Source organism: Rattus norvegicus, chromosome 2, assembly GCF_036323735.1.
Source record: "Rattus norvegicus strain BN/NHsdMcwi chromosome 2, GRCr8, whole genome shotgun sequence".
NCBI lineage: Eukaryota > Metazoa > Chordata > Mammalia > Rodentia > Muridae > Rattus > Rattus norvegicus.
The window spans coordinates 9,766,725-9,786,298 of NC_086020.1; the positions used below are offsets into that span (position 1 = coordinate 9,766,725).

General features: G+C 47.9%; 1 protein-coding gene across 2 annotated transcripts; it reads right to left on the reverse strand.

Moving 5' to 3' along the window:
• Window positions 1-9,454: 9,454 nt before the first annotated feature.
• On the reverse strand, window positions 9,455-19,200 carry Nr2f1 (nuclear receptor subfamily 2, group F, member 1). Of its 2 annotated transcripts, none has more exons than NM_031130.2 (3): window positions 18,479-19,200; window positions 15,542-16,069; window positions 9,455-10,487 (listed from the first exon to the last, which is right to left on the reverse strand). In NM_031130.2, exons 1-3 carry the CDS (start codon window positions 18,930-18,932, stop codon window positions 10,207-10,209), a joined length of 1,263 nt encoding a protein of 420 aa, NP_112392.2. In that variant the 5' UTR covers window positions 18,933-19,200; the 3' UTR covers window positions 9,455-10,206. The 2 variants fall into 2 exon arrangements, with proteins under 2 accessions (NP_112392.2, XP_038959166.1); XM_039103238.2 differs by lacking the exon at window positions 18,479-19,200 and adding an exon at window positions 16,749-18,263.
• Window positions 19,201-19,574: the final 374 nt, after the last annotated feature.

A 19,574-nucleotide genomic window follows, 5' to 3' on the forward strand; every position in this document is an offset into this window, starting at 1 on the left:
CCAGCCGGCCCTGCTCGGCCTTGCAGCCCTGGCCCTCCCCGCCGCACACAGTGTCTTCCAAGTGCTCGAGAGATGGGAGGTGCAGCTTCTCCTCGGCTGAGTCAGACAAGAACCTCTCACCGGGGTCCAGCCCTCGGCCGGCGGAGAGCCCGGCAGTTCTTTTTATGTCAAGAAGACACCAGGCACCCTGGCTGCCCGCCCCTCCCGGTTGCGTGCCCGCCCCTCCCGGTTGCGGGACAGCGACGCTGCGCTCAGTGGGCCTGTCACGTGGCCGCGCCCGAGCCCCCGCAGGGCCCTTTGTTAAGCACCTCCGTCCCCTTGCAGGGTCTTGGTCCGAGCGGCGAGACCCAGAGGGATGAACCAACTGGACAATCATGCACCCTTGGTTTTGCTTTAGTTAGTAAGGAAGGCCCTGAAACACCCCAAAGCACTTAACAAATCAAGATTCCCAGCCCTTCAGCGGAAGCTACTTGGGCCACCTCCAAAGTTTCGAACCAAAGGCACAAAGGGACTAGGGGCCCAGTGGAGGGAGAGCCTCTGAGCACCGGGCATAACCATTGGGCAGACTTCTCTCCGTTCCATTCCACCCTCAGGTCTCCCGCTGCAGTCCTGCACAAGGCTCAACGACTCAGTGGGTGGGAGTGTGTGTGTGTAGAGTGTGTGGTGTATGCACGTGTGTGCAACCAGGTAGAAATTTCAAAGGATATATCCGACACTTACAGAGTATGGGCCATGAGCAAATGGACTGCTGCTGAGACTTTAGGTGACTTACATGGGAGGAAAGAGAGGGTCAGGTCTGCTCTAAGTGGGACATCTGCAAGACATCCTAGCAGCTTATTCAGCAGCAGCAACAAAACCTAGCCATTTACTGTAGAAATAATAATAATAATAATAATAATAATAATAATAATAATAGTAATAATAATAATAATAAATAAAAAGGCACTAATAATTATGGTTCCCACCCCATCCCCCAAAAGGCCAAACCCTAATGAAATAATTCAAAGTTAGGCCTCATTTCCTAATAGTGGAATTAGACGACAAAAAGAAGCCAACTAAACTGCCCAGACCTGCTTTCCTAAGGGTCTGGGAACCTTGCTGAGGTAAACACAAGATGGGCATGAGCTTCTATTGCACTGAGGCCATGAAGCTGGCTTTACATATAGTTCTGCCTGGATACACACTTCACTTACAGTAAATTCCTCTTTAAATAGTAAAATATGGAATGATCTTCAGAATTTAAATATGTTTAGGGTTAAGTAGTTTTTAAGATAGATTTGAAATGGCTTGTGTGGAGAAGCAACCTTTAAGCTCTAAAACTATTATAAATATGCTAATCACCTGGGTGTCAGTTTATCTCTCCATATTTCTTTCTAAAATGAGGAAAGCATTCATAAAAAGCTACTTGGCACACTTTATTTTTGGAAAGCAGATGTTAATTTTTTCACGTATCATTTTATGACCAAGTACATGTGTAACATTGGAAGGCATCCAGCACGCCTCTTTTATTTGCTAAATGACTGTTAGTTGAAACTTATTATTCTCCGCCTAACCACGATATAGGTTATATCAATAAAGTAAACATCTGTGTTTTTTTTAAACAGGGGAGGGGCATAAAGAGTTAGTTAAACGACGGAAGATGAGGGGGGAAAAAGCCCAGAGTTTGGGAAAGAAGACGCACCTGTGCTGTAGAAAATGGGATATTTATATTGTTCTGTGCAAAACAATGTCCCCCAATCGGGCACTGGGGGATATTTACATGGTGGGAGATAAAGTTGAAAGCCTTTCCCAGCGTGCCAAATGGGATTCTCCCTGAGGCCTTCTGCGTGGCAAGATAACAGGTACAGAGCGCTCCTGGCGGCTGGGGCCTTCTTCTGCCGCCCCGCCCTCCCCCTCAGCTTTCCCCCCTCCAGGTCCCGCCCCAGGCCGACGGAGCTGGGAATTCCCAGGCACCGCGGAAATTTCAGCGGGGTTCCCAGCCGAGAAGTACGCTCCGGAAGCGTCCTCACTTGCCCTGAGTCGCTCGAGGACGCTGGCGCCCAGGATAAACCAGTGGCGTGATAATTAATGGAATACAATATTTATGGCCCAATGTATTGACTCCGAGGCAAGTACGCCGTGTAGACAGTCCGTGGGGGTCTGGCAAACATAATGACCGGAGTACTTATGTCTATCTGGTTTGCTCACTTAAACCCGAGGTATGTAACATCGTGATAAATATTAATATTCAACTCCACAGCCCCTCAACACCGCCATCCTAAACTCTCCCTTCCCGAGTGCTGCCCTTTACAAAAAGGCCAGAGAGAAGGGCTTTAACATAAAATGCTGCAAATATGAAAAATAGGTCACCAATAAAATTGGTCTCAGCATGGAGTGTAATTGCAACAAAGTGCCGCCGAGTAAAACCGAGGAGTGAGCTGGCTGAGGCGGCACAGTCGCGAACCATCTGGTGTGTATTAAAAGCGGCGCTGTAAATATTGCTGAGAGCTAATGCATTATCGGCTTCTATAAGTGCACGGGGCCCGTAAGCTTCCCATATGTTAGAACATGTAGATTGGGTGGGAGCAAGGAGAGGTGTTCAATCAGTCGCCTTCGGAAACATCGGGTTTTGCCACTTTTGGTGGAATTTTGGCTAAAACGTGTCAAGTGTACATCCCCATTATCTGCCCCTCCCCGCACCCCTTCCTCTTGTCGCAGCTCCTCTTTCTCATTTTCCCTAGCTTCTCTCCTGCTCCCATCTTCCAACCCCTCCTCCTCTTCCCCTACTCTCCAAGGGGATAGGGCAGGCATTGCTGACGTCACTTCACATCAGTAAAAGAAAGTAACTGTTTGGGGGGGGATCATGTGTTTTGCATCAGTGCTAAATTTTTGCCTTTTTAATCGAAATGAGCCGCCCAGCATGGGTACTTCTTCTGTTCTGAAGCTAGTAACCGCCACCGCTCCCTTTTGTGGGGTGGTCGAGAAGGTGGGGAGCTGAATAGTCCTGTGCAGGAGTCTAGTGGCAAAATCAGCTCTTTCGGATAAAACCAGGGGAAATGAGATTCAAAGAGCACAACTTCTAGGGAGGATTCCGCACCACAACGTCCAAGCAACCTCTACAAGGCGACTAGAGGACTCCTGGCTACAAGGCAGTTTTGGTTTGCACCCCGGAACTTCCCTTCTCTGGATCGTTCCTCCATAATCCCACCCCCCACACACTGAATTGCCACACGCAGCACAGCTAATAATGTCCCCGTCACATTACTTTTCTGAGGAAAACAGCTCGAGTCTTCTCTTTCCTGATGATACCCCGTATTTAAGCGTTTACTATAATTACACTCTCGTCTCTTCTGAGCTCCCCCACCCCATATTAGTCAGCTACAAGTTTTTGCTTTTTTTTTTTTTTTCTTTCTCAAATCCACTGATAGGAACTGACTGTATGTGATCCCACAGAGATCACCTTCTCCCAGTTGGCCTGGTCTCTCTCAATATTCCTACTTCTTGTCACCCACCCCTTCCCTTTCCTCTTCCCTTACCCCTCTCACCTGTACACTCAGAACAAACCCGAGACTTCAGTGTGCCGTGACAATCCAGGCTCAGTCAGCAAATAAATACAATTCTTACTTTCTTTGGTTTTGGCTGCGGGCTGCATTCCCCTCCAGCGGTGGCCTCCTGTAATTATAGGAGCTATATTTCTTCCCTGGGAGACATTCGAGGGGATTTTTAGTTGGGAGTTTGTTTCTGCTGAGTTACTTTGGATCCTGGACCAGTGAGTGAGTGGCCAGGACCAAGAGGCTCTGAGTGAAGTGCAGATTGAGACATATCCAGTTTCTTCTAACAGAATCACTTCATGTGGGAGGTTGGACACAAAGTTTGCACTCGTGACTAGCATTCCAGCGAGAGACGTGCATATTTTAAAACAACAAAGCAGGCTAGAAAGAAGGCCCAGGGGAGGAGGAGGGAGCTGTAAGAAGTTACTAAGTGACAAACATCTGTCAACATGGGATAATTTGTATACTCCAGTGCAAAGCTATCTGGCCTGCTCTGTGAAGTTCAAGGAACAGAATGTGGGATGATAAGGTAGATTCATATTTGTCTGTGGGAGACCTAATTTAAAAAAAAAAACCCACCCATAAGTAAAAGGAGAGTTAAAACTGCAAAAGTGAGTATAATTTTACAATTATGTTTTCCTGAGTTAATGAGAAGTTAAAGTCTATGGGACTGTTGAAAAATGTACTTTACCTTAAAACAATAGGGAAGGAATATGAACTAATAAGCAGGGCGCCTACGATACCAAACGGAGCAGAAGAAAGCAGAGAAACAAAGCTCGAGCGGCCCATGTGCTGGGTCCCAGCAAACCCAGTGTACGGGAGCCAAACACGTCCATCCCGCTCCTGCTCAACAAGGAGGAAGGGCAAAGCATTTCCAGGACGATTATCTCTTTCTTTTAAACTTGGACTTTCCATAAGCGTGTTACACAATGAGAGAAAAGCAACAACAAAAATAAAGTTATTAAAAGCAGGCTGAAAGATGATGCAAAATGCTGGTAGGCCTCTCTCTCTCTCTCTCTCTCTCTCTCTCTCTCTCTCTCTCCCACACACACACACACACACACACACACACACACACCCCGAATCTCTTAACAATCACATAAGAAGTTCAGGCTCCAGCTTCTACTGAGAAATATTTTTCTCTTCCCTCTTGCAGATCTGAAGACAAAAGGAGAACAGGCCTGGTGGTGAGAGGACTATCTCTGTTAGTTGTCAGCACAGGTCCATGGGTTAGGAATGCTAATAAGCCTCTTGGCCAGCTCAAGACTTGGTTCTTGCTTTCTCACACACTGATGCTCACACACACTGGGGTCCTGCAAGCTGGCTGACAGGCACACAGACAGAGCATCCTGCCCGACCTCTGTCTCTCTCGCCTTTTTCCTCTGAGCCCAGAGATCGATCGCTGACCCCACCATTAGGCCAAAGCTTTATTTATCTGGCTGTGCAATGATATTATCAGCCTTAAATGTTATATACAGCAAATGTCTTCCTAAATCAACACAATAGCTTAGCTTGCAGAGACTAGCTTGGCCTGTCTTAAAGAAACCCCTTAGATAGAAACTCTCTCTCTCTCTCTCTCTCTCTCTCTCTCTCTCTCTCTCTCTCTCTCACACACACACACACACACACACACACACACACACACACATTCTTCTCTTCTTCACAATTGGGGGTATTCTATAGTTTAGACTTGGGGATTTGATCCCTTGCTTTCAGCTGGTTAGATGAGGCCTTAACAATTTGGAAGATGTATAGACAACATTATTTAGCTATCACTGAGATTCCCATCAGGGGTTCTCTTGTCAGCAGGATCCAACTGCCTAGATCCACTCTATTCTGCATGATCCGGATTTCTCAAATTCAGACAGAAGTGAAAGCAAGGGGTGGGGATTCTGATGTGCAACCTTCCACCGTGTTAATTGTTTTCTTTCCTCTCAATTACATTCATAAACCTATTTTCTGCATTGCATGTTATTTCTTTGTGCTTCAAAATTGAAACCATGTGCAGTCTTTTCCCCTCAACACACACAATAAATGCATTGCCCCCTCCCCCCCAACCCATCACACTACTATTTACATCTTGGTTACTCTGCGATCGGCCCCAGAAGGAGAAATTGGCCAATTGGAACCAGGTGAGGCTTTGTCAAAGTATCTCTCAAATCCAAATTTCTAGCCCCGATCTGCAGAAAAGACTCCACGTTTTATTCCCTATCCTCCACCTACCTCTGTACGTTGCTCAGGTTGTTGAAGCTTTCATGGAGAGAGTTAGCAGGGAGAAGAAAAGAAGGCTACTCAGCAACTTTGGGTCTGATCCACCCACCACCCACTCCACCCCTTGCTCTTCAAGCTTTTGGGGTCAGAAGCAGTCATCGTTGCTATTCTCTGGTCCAAAATCTTGGACCCAGCGGAACCTGAGTCCGGAGCCGCTGCTCCCTGGGGAAAGGGTCTTCCCAAGCAAAGTCCGACGACAAACAAACAAACAAACAAACTCCGAAGGGGGAGGGGAAGTTAGAAAATGGATTTCCTGACAAGAAGAGATAATAAATGAGAGGCGCTTTCAGATAGATATCTCAGACGTGAAATTGCACCCAGCTGGTTGTGTAAGCAAACAAATAGTTTCATGTTAGGAACTCTCAACTTGTGGCTTGATGAATAGGAGACGACAGAGGTAAATGGGTCTTTAACTCATTTAGGAATACGACTTTTTGGCTTCCCAAGTAAAAAGGCCCAGGGACCTTGAACAGTCAGTCCCCTTAACAAGAGTTTTATTGGTTCCCACTTCTGCCCCCTTCCCTCCCTTCACATGCTTCTTATGGTCTTCTATTTACAGGACAATCAGGTAATTTGTTCTAAGGGACCGGAGAGCTCACCAAATATGAGGCAGACAGTAGGAAATATAAGGGCTGCCTACGCAAGAACATTTTCCAAACTACACTTTTTTTTTTTTTTTTGCACTACCCTAAAGAGCTTGTGTTGCAGCTCTCCAGTGTTCCTAGCAAGGCTGGTCAGTGAAGTCTCAGGACCCTACTAAGACCTCAAACCTCTACTAAGGAGGGTAGCTTTCGAGAAGAGCAAGGTGAATAGGAAAGGACCCACGTCTCCGTTTCTGGGTTTTCTTTCACCCAGCCTGGTCCGAAGTTAGAAATGGTTCAGGAAGAATGGAGTGTGTCAAAGACCACACCTTCTCATTCTGCCTTGTCCTATGCTCTGTGAAGGCACAGCCTCGTCCCCTAGCGATTTCTCCGAAAGTAACTTTCGAATATTTTCAGCTAAGATAGTTTAAACCTACCTCAAAGTCACTGAAGTTCTTCGCTGCCCAGCCATGTGTTTGGATTAAAAAGGAGCATTGCACCTTCCTAAGCCGTGGTAATTTAGAGAAAGAATTCACTTTACAAGGGTTGCTTCTGTTTCCACTGATTCTGGGGAATCCGTGGTTTCCCACACTCCGTTAACTAGTCTCCATTTCCCCAATTTTTGAAACTAGAAGCTGGTACGCCTCCAGAATGACCTCCAGACTCACACCCTGCTGCGGTGGCTCCCCCTGGCGCCTAGCACAAAAGTAGCTCAATACGGTGTGGCCTCTAGCTGGCCACTCAGGCAGAAAAGGTTCCCACCTTCTCCACCTAAGTCTCCTGTTCAGGCCCGGGACCACAGAAATTACCTGAACCCGAGAAAGCACAAGATGATCGCAACTTAGATAGTCCGGCTACTACTGTAGCCTGTTCTCAGCACCGAAAGCCCTGAAGCCTTTGGCCTGATCCCTTATATACCCACCAAGGCCAGCCAGGAAACCTAGGACACTTTCCCTAGGGTGCTTCCTGGTTATAACTAGGATTCCTCACAGCTTAGGGGCCGCAGTCTTGGTTCCTCAACATTTCCTCAGGGAGATCGGATTTGAGTGTAAGTGGGTGTGGTTTCTGTGCCCTGACCTGACCTCTGGGTCTCTAGGAGTCCTAGTCTATCTTAGAAAGGAGATCTAGACTTTTGGTTCCAGAAACACAAGTTTTCCTCGGTGCATATTGCAGGTAGGTCGGGGATGGGGGAAGATACTGCCCAGAATCTCCAAACAGGCCAGTGGGCACACAGGTATCCTTGACTCCTCTTTCACACTCAGCCCTGGGTTTCCTGGCTGCTGGAAGTGCCCTGGAGAGAGGTCAGCTTATCTTTCCATGTCTGGATTGGCTGGGAAATTGGGCACAGGATTACAAAAGTCGTTGAAATTCTCAGATCACAAGCACTCTCCAGAGCCCAGGCAGCAAAAGTCATATCACCCCTCACACCATGGAAACCTGAGGAAGTAAGTGCCTTGTACCTCTTGGACACATGCTGTCCACCTTTCTCTGTGCTGGGTGTTTTGTGCTTGGGCCTCCATATTGAAATTAATTGGAACATACATTTCAGAACTACAAAAAAAATGTTTATCTGTTTTCATCAGAGGGATCACATTGTAATGAATATATTTTCCTCTCATTTCCAGAAGGCAGGAAAGATCGGTGAACTCTCCTGGCAGCTCCGCTCCCCTCCCCCTTAGCGTCTTAGCTGCAGCCCACCCTTGAACCCACACTCTGCCACTGGCCAGTACAAGAGAGTTCCCAATACTTCCTAGGAGGCTACTGCATTAAACAGAACTACCTCTCCGTCCCCTCTGCCTGGGTCTCTGGTCTGTAGGAAAGTGAATTAAGGCTCAGCCTCCCTAGGTGTGCAGTTTAGCTAGTCCCCTAGTGACCCAGTTTGAAGACCATGGACCTACCGCAGCATCCCACCCCATAGATGCTGAGCTGTGCTCTAAATGTGAAGTATGTGGGGCGTGCTTAAGAGTTTTGGGAACCTGGAAACTTTCAGACAGCGTAGAGAAAGCACAAGATTATGGATGGCTAAAAGTGAGATCTTCCCTCATCTAAGTCTGTCTAGGACCAGGGACTGGTGTGTGTGTGTGTGGGGGGGGTGAGGGGTGTTATTTTTAAAGATCTGGCTTTATTAGTATGTTAAGGAAGAGCTCCCTTGGCAGTATGTGTTTTCACAGCTCTGGCTCAGATTCCATAAAACATTCATACTCTGAAAGCTGTCACAGAGCTTGCCCCTCACCTCAATGCATGCCCAGTTAGATGCCTCTAGGAGAGGTATCAAGTTTCCAATGGCCCCTAGGACCCATTTGGCACTTGTGCAAGAACCCAGTCCAGCTGGGCTTCCTGACACCTAGTCCTAGTTTCTGAGTTCAGCTTCTAAGTACCATAAGTGTGTTTTGGGAGGTGCTTCTGTTCATCCACCCCCCTCCCAACTGGAGAGCTCCAGATCCTACTGGGAAGCCCCCTGACAAGAGCCTGAAAGAGAGGCAAACTAACCACAGGTGGGCAGAACTCCAGGAACACATAAGAGAAGCAAAGTCAAAATTCATGGTGTTGATGCCTCAGTCCTTGCCCAGAGGCAGGGAGAAGAAAGACCTAGAGCTGATAGTCCAGTCAATCCAGACTGAACAGCTTTGAGTAGCCCTCCTCACCCCCTCCCCAAAGCCTGCCATGAAACCTTTGCAAACCAAGCTTAGAAACTTTCCCACAGTCTAGGTGAGCTGACACTGAGTCACTGAAGGCCTATGTGCCTAGAAATTGTGCCTCAAATGCAATCCAGCCTCCCCTGGCCTCTGATACAGAGCTGTCATCGGAGAGAAATTAAAAAGATTTCTGTCTGCCACCAAGGCCAAGCCTTTCCCTCTTACCCCATCACACTCACACAGCCTGGTCTTTTCTTCAGCTTTACAAAAGAGATACAGTGACTGGCCTAAGAAACAGATGCAACCGACTTAGTCTGAACCTTAAAAGTCTCCTCTCCCTTTCAACAATCCAGATTCTAACAATACTCAATTATCCACAAATTATCCAGGAGCTTCTCTTGCTCCTGGGTATAGGTCAAGCAACCAGACACATGGGTTTTGCTAAATTCTTTTATTTTTGTTTAAATTTTCACTTCAATTTTAATTCTTGAAGAACAGCCTCGACAACATATATCGCACTCATTATAAGAAGCAAAGGGTTATATCAAAAATTATTAGTATAGAATCACAGGAAATCTGGTTTGGAACCAGAAAAAAATACAAAACAGATATAGATACATAGACACAGGACAAATATTTTATAATTATTTGGAAAATGTTATTTCCCCCTAATTCTTGTTCATTTTTGTTTATGCGCATACGATGTTTAAATTTTACAAAAATGAAAATAAAGACTAGTATTTTACAAAATGAATAACAATGTTCAGTGTGTGTCTCTACATAGGATTCAGTCCACTTCCATATGGGTAGTTTTCTGTACAGAATATATCCACATCCATCCACAGTAAATCCTGGAAGGTCCATCAGAGTCCTTCTATTTTATTACATTTCTCATGGTCCTCTCCTCCAAATCTTTTTTTTCCATTTTCTCATCAGACAGGAGGTTCTTTTTCTTTCCATTTCAATGTACTTACAGATCAGATCCTAAATGAGTCTCTTTCTCTCATGGTTTGCAGCTCAGGTTGCATTCCTGCAGAGTGGGCCGCTCCTGTCCACAGCCCTCCTCCCCTCTGCCTGGCCTGCCATCATACCAGCATCCCCAAAGGCTTTTGAGTCCTTGGTCAGGGTGAGTCCGCTTAGTCTCTAGGGAGTTAGGGGGTGCAGGGGCAGGTGGGAAACACCCAAGGTCTAGGAGCACTGGATGGACATGTAAGGCCAGTTGAAACTGCTCCCTGACAACAACATGTCTCGGATGAGAGTTTCGATGGGGGTTTTACCTACCAAACGGACGAAGAAGAGCTGCTCTATGACAGAAGAGGACACTGTGCGAAGAGAGGGCAATCGCAGCAGCAGTTTGCCAAAGCGGCTGGGCTGGTTGGGGTACTGGCTCCTCACGTATTCCTCCAGTGCACACTGCGATTTCTCCTGCAGGCTTTCGATGTGTGCAGCATCCGACAGGCCACAAGCATCTGTCAGAGCAGCCACAGGAGGGAGAGACAGGGAAAGGGACAGACTGTTAGGTGAGTGAGCAGTAAAGGCATACAAACCATTAATGTGTTGAGGAAAAAAGGAAGAGGAAGTAGAAGAAAAGGAAAAGAACCTCTTCCCCCTCCATGCCTCTTTGCCTTCCTTTTCCCATCCTCTATACAAATAACAATAAATCCAAGTTTCACCAAGCCTAGGAGAACAGGAGAGAGATGCACGGGCACACAGAGGTACATCCTGGCTTTGTTTCCCTTCTTTCACCTTTGGATTAAATAATGCACAATGGTTGAATCCATGTTTGCTGTGTGTTGCAACTTGTTTTTTTCCTGCAGGGGAGCATATTTCTGGAAGAAAAACATTTGCCTTCCCCGCCCCTCGATTTTGGAGTGCTTGGAACCCCTGAAGAAATATGCAGCCTTGGAAACAGTTTTTAAAGGTTTCTAGGAGCCTCCCTCCACCAAACCCAAATGACCGAAACCTGCAAGTTCAAGGAGAATCTATATTGTGTAGTGAATACACGGTGCAGGGGCGGGTGTGGGGTGGGGTGGGGATGGGGAATCACAAGCTGGCAGAACGGAGAATCAGATCAAGCCCATACTATACCAATATAGGATTTGAGATCAACTATATATGCAGGATAGAGCCCTGCAACAAATTCTCAGTGAGAGTGGACCTTCTATCTTCCTTAGATCAAGTAATTGAAAATTGGTCCCATCTCTGTAAGCCATATAATAATCAGGAGAAATGGTTCAGTTACTCCAGGCTGCAGAAAGGAAACATCTTCAGCGATCAGACACGAAGCTAGGCTAGAGGCAGCTGACGCTTCTGTCTCAGAACTGGGGTGTAGGGAATTAGGAGGAATGTGGGGGAAGATAGGTTTCCTATAGCAGGACCAAGGGAGAAGTGGACATGGCACTTTATACAATAATGGCAACTGAAACCCTTTGTGGTTATTTCAAACCAACCAAAGCTCTTTTGGGTCGTCTAAAAATATTTCAAGACAGCAGATTATCCTGTACCCACTAACCAGGGCCAAGCGAATGGACAGGAACATGGAGTCAGAGAAACAGTGGCCCTTCCCTCTCATTTCCTATGTTATTTCTTAATAAAAATAAGGCATGTTTTAAAAACAGGAAGATCAGAGGAACCCTTAGCCAGTCAGAAGGTTGGCCAGAGATCAAAGACAGCATTTGCTAATATATAGATCTGGGAAGGGATTTATGTATGACAACACCTGTAACAGAACATTGTATAATGGGGAAGTGTGACCCTAAGAAAACAAATTATTCAAAGCAAATTTTTTGTCTGCTGTTTCCGTGCTGTGTATTGGTTCAAGAACTAGGCTTCACAAAGCAGTCTGCCACCTTCATCTACAAGGGTATGGCCTCAAGCAAATATTTAAATAAAACTAGTGATAATTCAAGAACTTCTGAGGCAAGTCTCCTTTGACCTCAGGTCCAAACTGGGTTCCTCTCAGATGTCTAATTACTTCATCCAGCTGGTGCAGTGCATCCATACTGGTCCAAGTTGGGACACCAGGGAGATTATTACGGCCAGCAAGGACAGGACAGGAGCACCTGGAGGCTTTAGTGCATAGAGAGGGGACTCAGAGGTCAGCCCTTGGGCCTGCTTTCTAGCATAGTCTTGCTGAATGGCCACCACACAGACTTGTGTGTGATGTATTTACATATATCTTGTGTTGCATACATTTTCTGTCCTCACATCATGGGATAGTCTCAGGCACAGAAAACACAATATGAGAAAGTCGCATTGATATCCTAACAGATTTTCCCCTAAATATCTGTTTGACATGTCCTTAAATCAGTAAAACATTAGGGTCCCTTTCTCATCCCCTAGGCAACTCCAAGGGGAAGCCCAGACCGGTACACTTGGGTCCTACACCGACTGCTTTCACGGCCTTTCACCTTTGAAATGGAGTGACTGGGGTTGAGGGTGCCTCTGTTACCAGTCAGCTATTCCTGGTGGCCTTTACCATCATGAGTCTAGTTTTGGCCCAGCTTCACACACTGCCTAATCATTCACCTATGCAGCAGGATTCTCCCAGCTGTACACAGACAGGACAAGTGTTTGAATCAATTGGTGGGTTGTGATGGTAAAGAGAAGTGGGCAAAGGCTGTAATTCAGTACATATTTGCCCCCATGAATTATACTCCAGATAAGAAAAGGAGAGAGAACATACGAAATCCCTGTCTCACTTTTTATATGGTATTGTCAATGTGGGAACCTTTAATATTTCTTCTACAGTATAAGGAAAAGAAATTATGTAAATAAATAACCATTACTGCTCAGGCCCTCCCGGCTTAGCCTTTGTAGCGCAGAGAATGTATTTCATGTTGTGCACTCAGTAGAGTTTAGTGTTCAGGAAATATAGATGTAATCAGCTGCCATAACTAGAAATCAAAGTTATTATTGTGCAGAAAATGGATTTATTGTATTTATGTTAACTAGATGGCTCTTTTCAGAGTCTGTCTCATTTATTTGAAGGAATATTTAGGTGTATGAATTAAAGACTTTTTTTTTCAAAGTAAGTTCAGGTCATGACCTAGTCTTTGGATGCTGTCCAGAATATTAAGAATTAAACATACCATCCGGAGGCCAAATGTAAAAACCACCACGGGGGACCCTCATGCCAGCTTCAAACACTTAGCCAGGACAAGCCATATTGGACAATATGTCTAAAACTGTCTTCTCCATCATTCAAAGTTTGCTTAAAGTTGGGTGACTTAGGGAAGCCTTCTTCCCACGAACTCCCTTCTGGCTAGCAATCAAAACAAGTTTAGTCAAAAGTGGAAATGTGCTGTATGAAAGGGGGTGGGTGAAGGGGGGTGAGTTACTACTGACAGCTCTATTTCCATTTTCAGATATTCTGTCTGTGACTTTCCAACAAAATAACATTATTGTTCATGTCTTAGCATCCCTTGCACCTTAAAGTCTTGGTTCAAAAAACTCCCTTGGAAAACTTTTTTTATTTTTAAACGAAGGAACTTTTCACAGGAATGCTCTAGGATGGAAAATGTAAAAGCAAAGCGTGCATAATTCCACAATGTTCCCACAACCCACACGATCATAGCCCCCCCCCCCCGGGGGAAATGGCACCGGATCAGCAAAGTCAACGGTATTCAGAGAACTTCAGGGGCACAAGGAAAAGAGAGATGAGACCTTTACTGAGAAGACCTCTGTCCAGCTTCGTGGCACACACTTTTGCTTTAAGACACTTCATTGGGTGGGATTTTACAACCCTAGCTTCTCTACACTGGCTCCTTTCCTGATGGATTTGGCTAAAGGAATGGATTGGAGAGCCAGCCAGGCCTGGGCCAGGCAGAGTCAAAGGATTCTGCTCGCGGCTTCCCAGGCTCTTTGTCACTTTTGAGAAACACATTTCCATCAAGAAGACTTATTAAGATAACATGCATTCAACCCCCGAGGAAGCTATTCAATAAATCTTCCATTTGTTTTAAGTTTTTCACTTTATCCCCTTGCAGAGAATGACTCCCTCCCTCGCTAGCAGACCTGCATTTGCACAGAAAGTAAAAGGGGGCGGCAAGTCCAAGGCTCTGGCCATCTTGCATACAAATGAGCTGCTCTTGTCTAAATAAATTATCTGCTGTTCAGATTGATTTTAATACTACACTTGCTACATTACAATATTGTGCAAATTTAAGAGTCATTTTAGTACAATGTAAATATGATTCTCCATGCATGAAAGTCGAGAAATCTTGATAGATTATCCCACTGCTTACTCTTCAACAAGGAAAGAGTTTTGCCATCTCTGCTCGAGTGGTTTTAATTTGGCTTTTGGAGGGCCTGGCTCTGGGATAGATTTATTAGAATGGTTTATTTGTTCTCCTAATCGAGGAATTAAAAACAATAGTGTCAATAACGGTGGTAAAATTGCAGCTAACCTTACTTATCATGGGCAGAGCTCAAGACCCATGTAAGCAGCTTTGCCCAAGCAGAGTTCTTTCTGGCTTTGTTTGTATTTCTCCGTTACCTGCAGTCCCTGGTGTGTATATATTTCCCTCTTGTAAGTTCCAATAATAAAAAGCGGATAGTGTTCTCACAGGCTTAGACCAGAACCCTTCAAAGGCAACGTTAATGCACTTTCCTGGAAGTTAATTTGAACCATCTATCATAAGAGAGATTGTTAACATGCATGCTACCACCGCCTACACTTAATTTGATATTTTTAAGGTATCCCTTTTAAATTTCCAGTGTTTGTGTGTTTGCATGGCTATGAAATTTATCTCCCGGCCCGGAGTCCTCTCATGCTTGCGGGTTTTACAGTATTGCTTTTGTTTTTTTATCTTTCTTGTTTATATCGAATCCGTTTTCTTTCTTTCTCTTTTTTTTACGACCCTCAATAACCTCAGCAACTGCAAACATGAATGGTTTCCGATAAGGGAAAATCAGGCAATAAAGCGGGATTATTTATGATTTATTTGTGCGTATTCTTCTCTTTCCGCCTCTGTCTGTGTCTCTCTGTCAGGAAACTCATCCAAGGAGAGTGCCACGCAGACTAGGAAGCCACCTTCCCACGTTTTCTTCTTCCTTCTGTATCGTTCCTCCCCCAGAAACACTGAGCTCTTGTACACACACACACACACACACACACACACACACACACACACACACTCACACACGCGCGCGCACATGCACACGCACACGCACATGCAGAGAGCTCACACACAGCAGCTAGATGAGCCAGTGTCCTGCCTCCCCAGACACACAGTCGCCTCGCTCTCGGGGCGCGCCGAGTCCAGGCCATCCATCAGGCCAGGCCGCCGGCCTCACCCGCGCCTCCTCCGCTCCAGCACCACTACGCTCCCAAGATGGCAGCGGCGCGGCCGGCGACATCCACGTACCGGGGCTGCAGACCCTGGGCAGGCCCACGGTGGCTCGAGGGCCCGGCCTCACAGCGACAGCGGTGGCACAGGAGCTGCAGGGAGCTAGGCGCCCGCCGCACGGTCCCAGTGCCAGCTCACCGCACAGCCTGCCCTCCCCGCAACCGCATCCTCACCTGACGTGAACAGCACGATGGCTTTGAGGCAGCTGTACTCGGCAGAGTCGACGTGCAGCGCCTTGAGCTTCTCCACCTGTTCCTGAAAGATGCGGATGTGGTCCATGAAGGCCACGACCCGGTCCGCGGACATGGGCGAGGCGTGTAGGCCGGCTGCTGCCAGCAGCGGCGCCACGTGCAGGGGCATGGAGCACTGGGCCGCGTTGAGCACGAACAGCTCGCTCCAGGTGAGGCGTAGCAGGGACACCTGGTCGGTGATCTGCAGATCCGGGAAGAACGGGATGTTGCGGGCCCACTCGACGGCGCTGAAGAGGAGGCGGGCGGCCAACTCGCAGATGTTCTCGATGCCCATGATGTTGTTGGGCTGCATGCACTGGCTGCCATAACGCGACGTGGGGTAGGGCTCTGCTCGCAGCAGCAGGGAGATGTAGCCGGACAGGTAGCAGTGGCCATTGAGGGGATCCCCGTTTGTGAGTGCGTACTGGCCTGGATTGGGCTGGGTTGGAGGCATTCTTCCTCGCTGAACCGCTGATAAAAAGAAAGAGAGAAAAGAGGCAATGTGCATCCAGGGGGCTTGTGAACATCGCCGAGCCACAGCGAACACCCAACGCAATGTAGTTCTTTCCTTCAGTCACTCGCTCCCGAAGCATCTTCTCCTGTTGGTTTTTACTCACAGATCACACTGCCAGGAGATCTGGGGTGAAGTCATCTACCTTCACCGGCTCCATATGTTCATCCATAGCCTACATCCCTGGCTATTTCAGCCAGGGAAGAACTAGGCCTGACTGCAAGGCCCCTAGCTCAGGATGGGTAAGAAAGTACCACCCAACCTCCCAGCTACTAGGAAGCAACACAGAGATAAATGAAACCCCATTCAACCTTCCAGAATGATACAAATCAACGTTGGTTTTTTTTTTTTTAAGTGAAACCTGAGAAAGGCTGTGGTACCAACCACAAACCTTAGTGCACTCTTCACTTGCAAACATGCAGCAAGTGTATAAAATGTTCCCACAATCTCTAAAGTGCTACAGAATTATCTTTAAAAGAGATACAAGTTACATATCTTACTAAGCACTTACAAGTTTGGACCCCGAGAAACATCATACACACCTCCTCCCACCTTCCCTCCTCCCGACTACCCCATACAAAGTTCTCACTATTAAAAGCAACAGAACATGTAAAAATTTCAAGAGAAAGTTGAACTTACAGTAGCCAAACATTATTGAAAAAAGTAGGAACTATAATTAATGTCTGTCCTGTGCGATGCCACTGCAACCTGCAGCCAGCTTTGCCCAGTGAATGCACGAGCTTGCAACTGCAAAAACACTGGATTCATTAACCATCTGCATGCAAAACGTAAGCATGCTTTGAGTTCTTAAAGCTGACCAAAGTTTTTTTTTTATGTGTATGTTTTACTTCAACAGTGCCAGCATTTTAAATTGCCATGTAAACAAAGACAAAGCTAGGGAAAGTTAGGGCTACTGAACTGCCACCCCCCAACAAATTAGTAGAGATAGGTCCATGTCCACAGAGCTGTCCTGTCTCAGGCTCTGCTCTATTTTCTTTGGTTCTACTTCCAACAAGAGTTGCAGTGCAGTTTACGCTCTTGAAACACAATGGTTAGAATACTTTTTCTAATTATAGTTTTGAACTTGGCAGTTATTTTTCAATTAAATGAGAGCACAATTCAAAGCCCCCCCCCCCCCAGATGCCTGCAGAATCTCCCTGGAGCTAGAAATGAAGTCATCATATTTGCCTCTTCCTTGAGATCTGAAGGAATCCAATTTCTTTTCTTGTGGTATATAAAATATAATTTTAAGCCATTACAAGGAGAAGTAATCTACATTCTTCGAAATTGACTGGTTCACTAATTTGACTATATCTTTAATGATTGTCAGGAGATAAACTTTAACTATAAACCACTAAATATATTTGTAAAAAAAGTGTTCCATCTCATGCCACATGAACATGAAGTATATCCAAATCCAACATCAAAAGTTGTGCTTAAAAAAAAAAAAAACAACCCACACATCGATGCAGAAGCTCATGCCAGCTGCAGCTTATGCATTATAGCCAAATCAGAAGGATCGGTAAATGCCGTTGTAAATTGTAATTTGTATGCAGTATTTAAACAGAGGGTGGAGTTTGATGAAGAAATAAAACGAGTATCAAGCTTTAAAAATGACACTACTATAAAAGCAGGGTTCAGTCACAAACTTTCCTTTCAAAGTATAGGGGTGAAAACAAGGCCACAGCTCGGGAGGAGGCGGCCCCAGGTCCCTGAAGAGGAGAGGGAGCCAGTGAACAGGCCAGAAGCCCCCCTTCCCCCTAATTAGACCTACAAGTGCAATAAATCTCACTCCTCTTTTTCCAAGCTAAGCTTCCTAAAGGATGGTGGCAGCAATGAATCTAAGGATCAGGGTCCTCCAGCCCCAGTCCTCTCCCATTATAAATAAAAGATACGATGAGGCGGAGGAGAAAGTGGAATGGGAAAAACGAAAAAACAAAACCAAAAACACACACAGAGAGAAACGGTTTTCTGCGGAAAATCAGCACCCCTCCCAAGTTCATGCCAGCACAGCCCCTAGCATCCTCACACACAAGCGGGAGCGAAACACACACGGAGCACATCCAACGGAGGAAGGGAGGGATTTTTAAGCTACAGCTCTGGATCCCAGGGACACAATCTTGAGCAGGCAGCGGGAGGGGTGGAGGAGCCCGGGAGAGGAGCGCAGGCCGGGAGGGGGAGGCAGCAGCAGCGAGCTGGGGGGGTGGGGTGGGGGACGCTGGGGGAGGAAAGCAGCGAGGAATGGGAAGCCGGACCGGCTGGGACCACAGGAGCCCCATCCCCACAGCCATAGCCACCAAGGCGAGAGAGAAAGAAAGAGCAGGGAGGCGGGCGAAGCGCAGGGAGAGAAGCAGAGAAGAAATATTCACCTTCCCGCCTCATGCCCACTTTGAGGCACTTCTTGAGGCGGCAGTATTGGCACTGGTTGCGGTGGTGCTGGTCGATGGGACAGTTCCTGTTGGCACGGCATGTGTAAGTTAAGTTCCTGCGGACGCTCCTCTTGAAGAAACTTTTGCAGCCCTCGCAGGTGAATTGGCCGTAGTGCTTGCCGCTCGACTTGTCCCCGCACACCACGCACTCGATGTGCTGCTGGCTCTGGCCCGAACCCGGCGGGCCCTGGCCCTTGTCCCCCGCCGTGCCGGGGGTGGCGGGCGCTCCGGGCTGGCCCGGGGTCTGCGGCGTGTGCGGCGCGCCGGAGCCCGCCTGCTGTTGCTCGCCGCCGCCGCCGCCGCGGGCTGCCTGCGCTGCGGGGTTGGGGCCGCCGGGGTTGCCCCCGGCCACGTCGTCCTGCGGATCTCGCCAGCTGCTAACTACCATTGCCATATCTTTGGGCCCGGGGAGCGCTGGGGGGAGCCGAGCTGCTCGCCGAGGGCCGCGGGGCGCGCGGGCGCGCTGGGAGGGGAAGGGGAAGGGGAAGGGGGGAGGGGGAGGGGGCGGGGGGCCCACCGGGCACCCCGGGGTCGCCGGAGCCAAGCCCGAGCCGGGCACCGGCCTCTGCCTGAGCCGCCGCCGCCGCCGCCGCCGCCGCCGTTACTGCCTCGGCCGCCCCGCTGCTGCTGCGCGCCCGCCCGCCCTGCTGGCGTTTTGTTGTGGTTCCTGCTGTTTTCTTTCTCTCTTTTTGCAGCCCCCCCAGGCTCTCAGGCTCCCCCCCAACACCCCTGCTCCCCTCGCCCGCTCCCCCCCGCGCTCCGTTCCTGGGGGGGCCGCGCTCTCTCTCCCCCCTCCCCACCCCCCGGCGAGCGAGCTCCCTTCTCTCGCTTTTTTCTTCTTCCCCAAGTTGCAAAATCAGAAATGGCACAGGCGGCAGCCGGGAGCGGCGCGGGGCGCAGCGCCGGGGGCGGCGGGCATGGGCCACGGCGCGCGCACACACTCGCCCTCCGCCTCGCCCGCACACCCGCGCACACACACACTCGCACACACACTCTCTCACTCGCGCCCGGCGCCCGCCCGCCCGCCCGCCGGCCG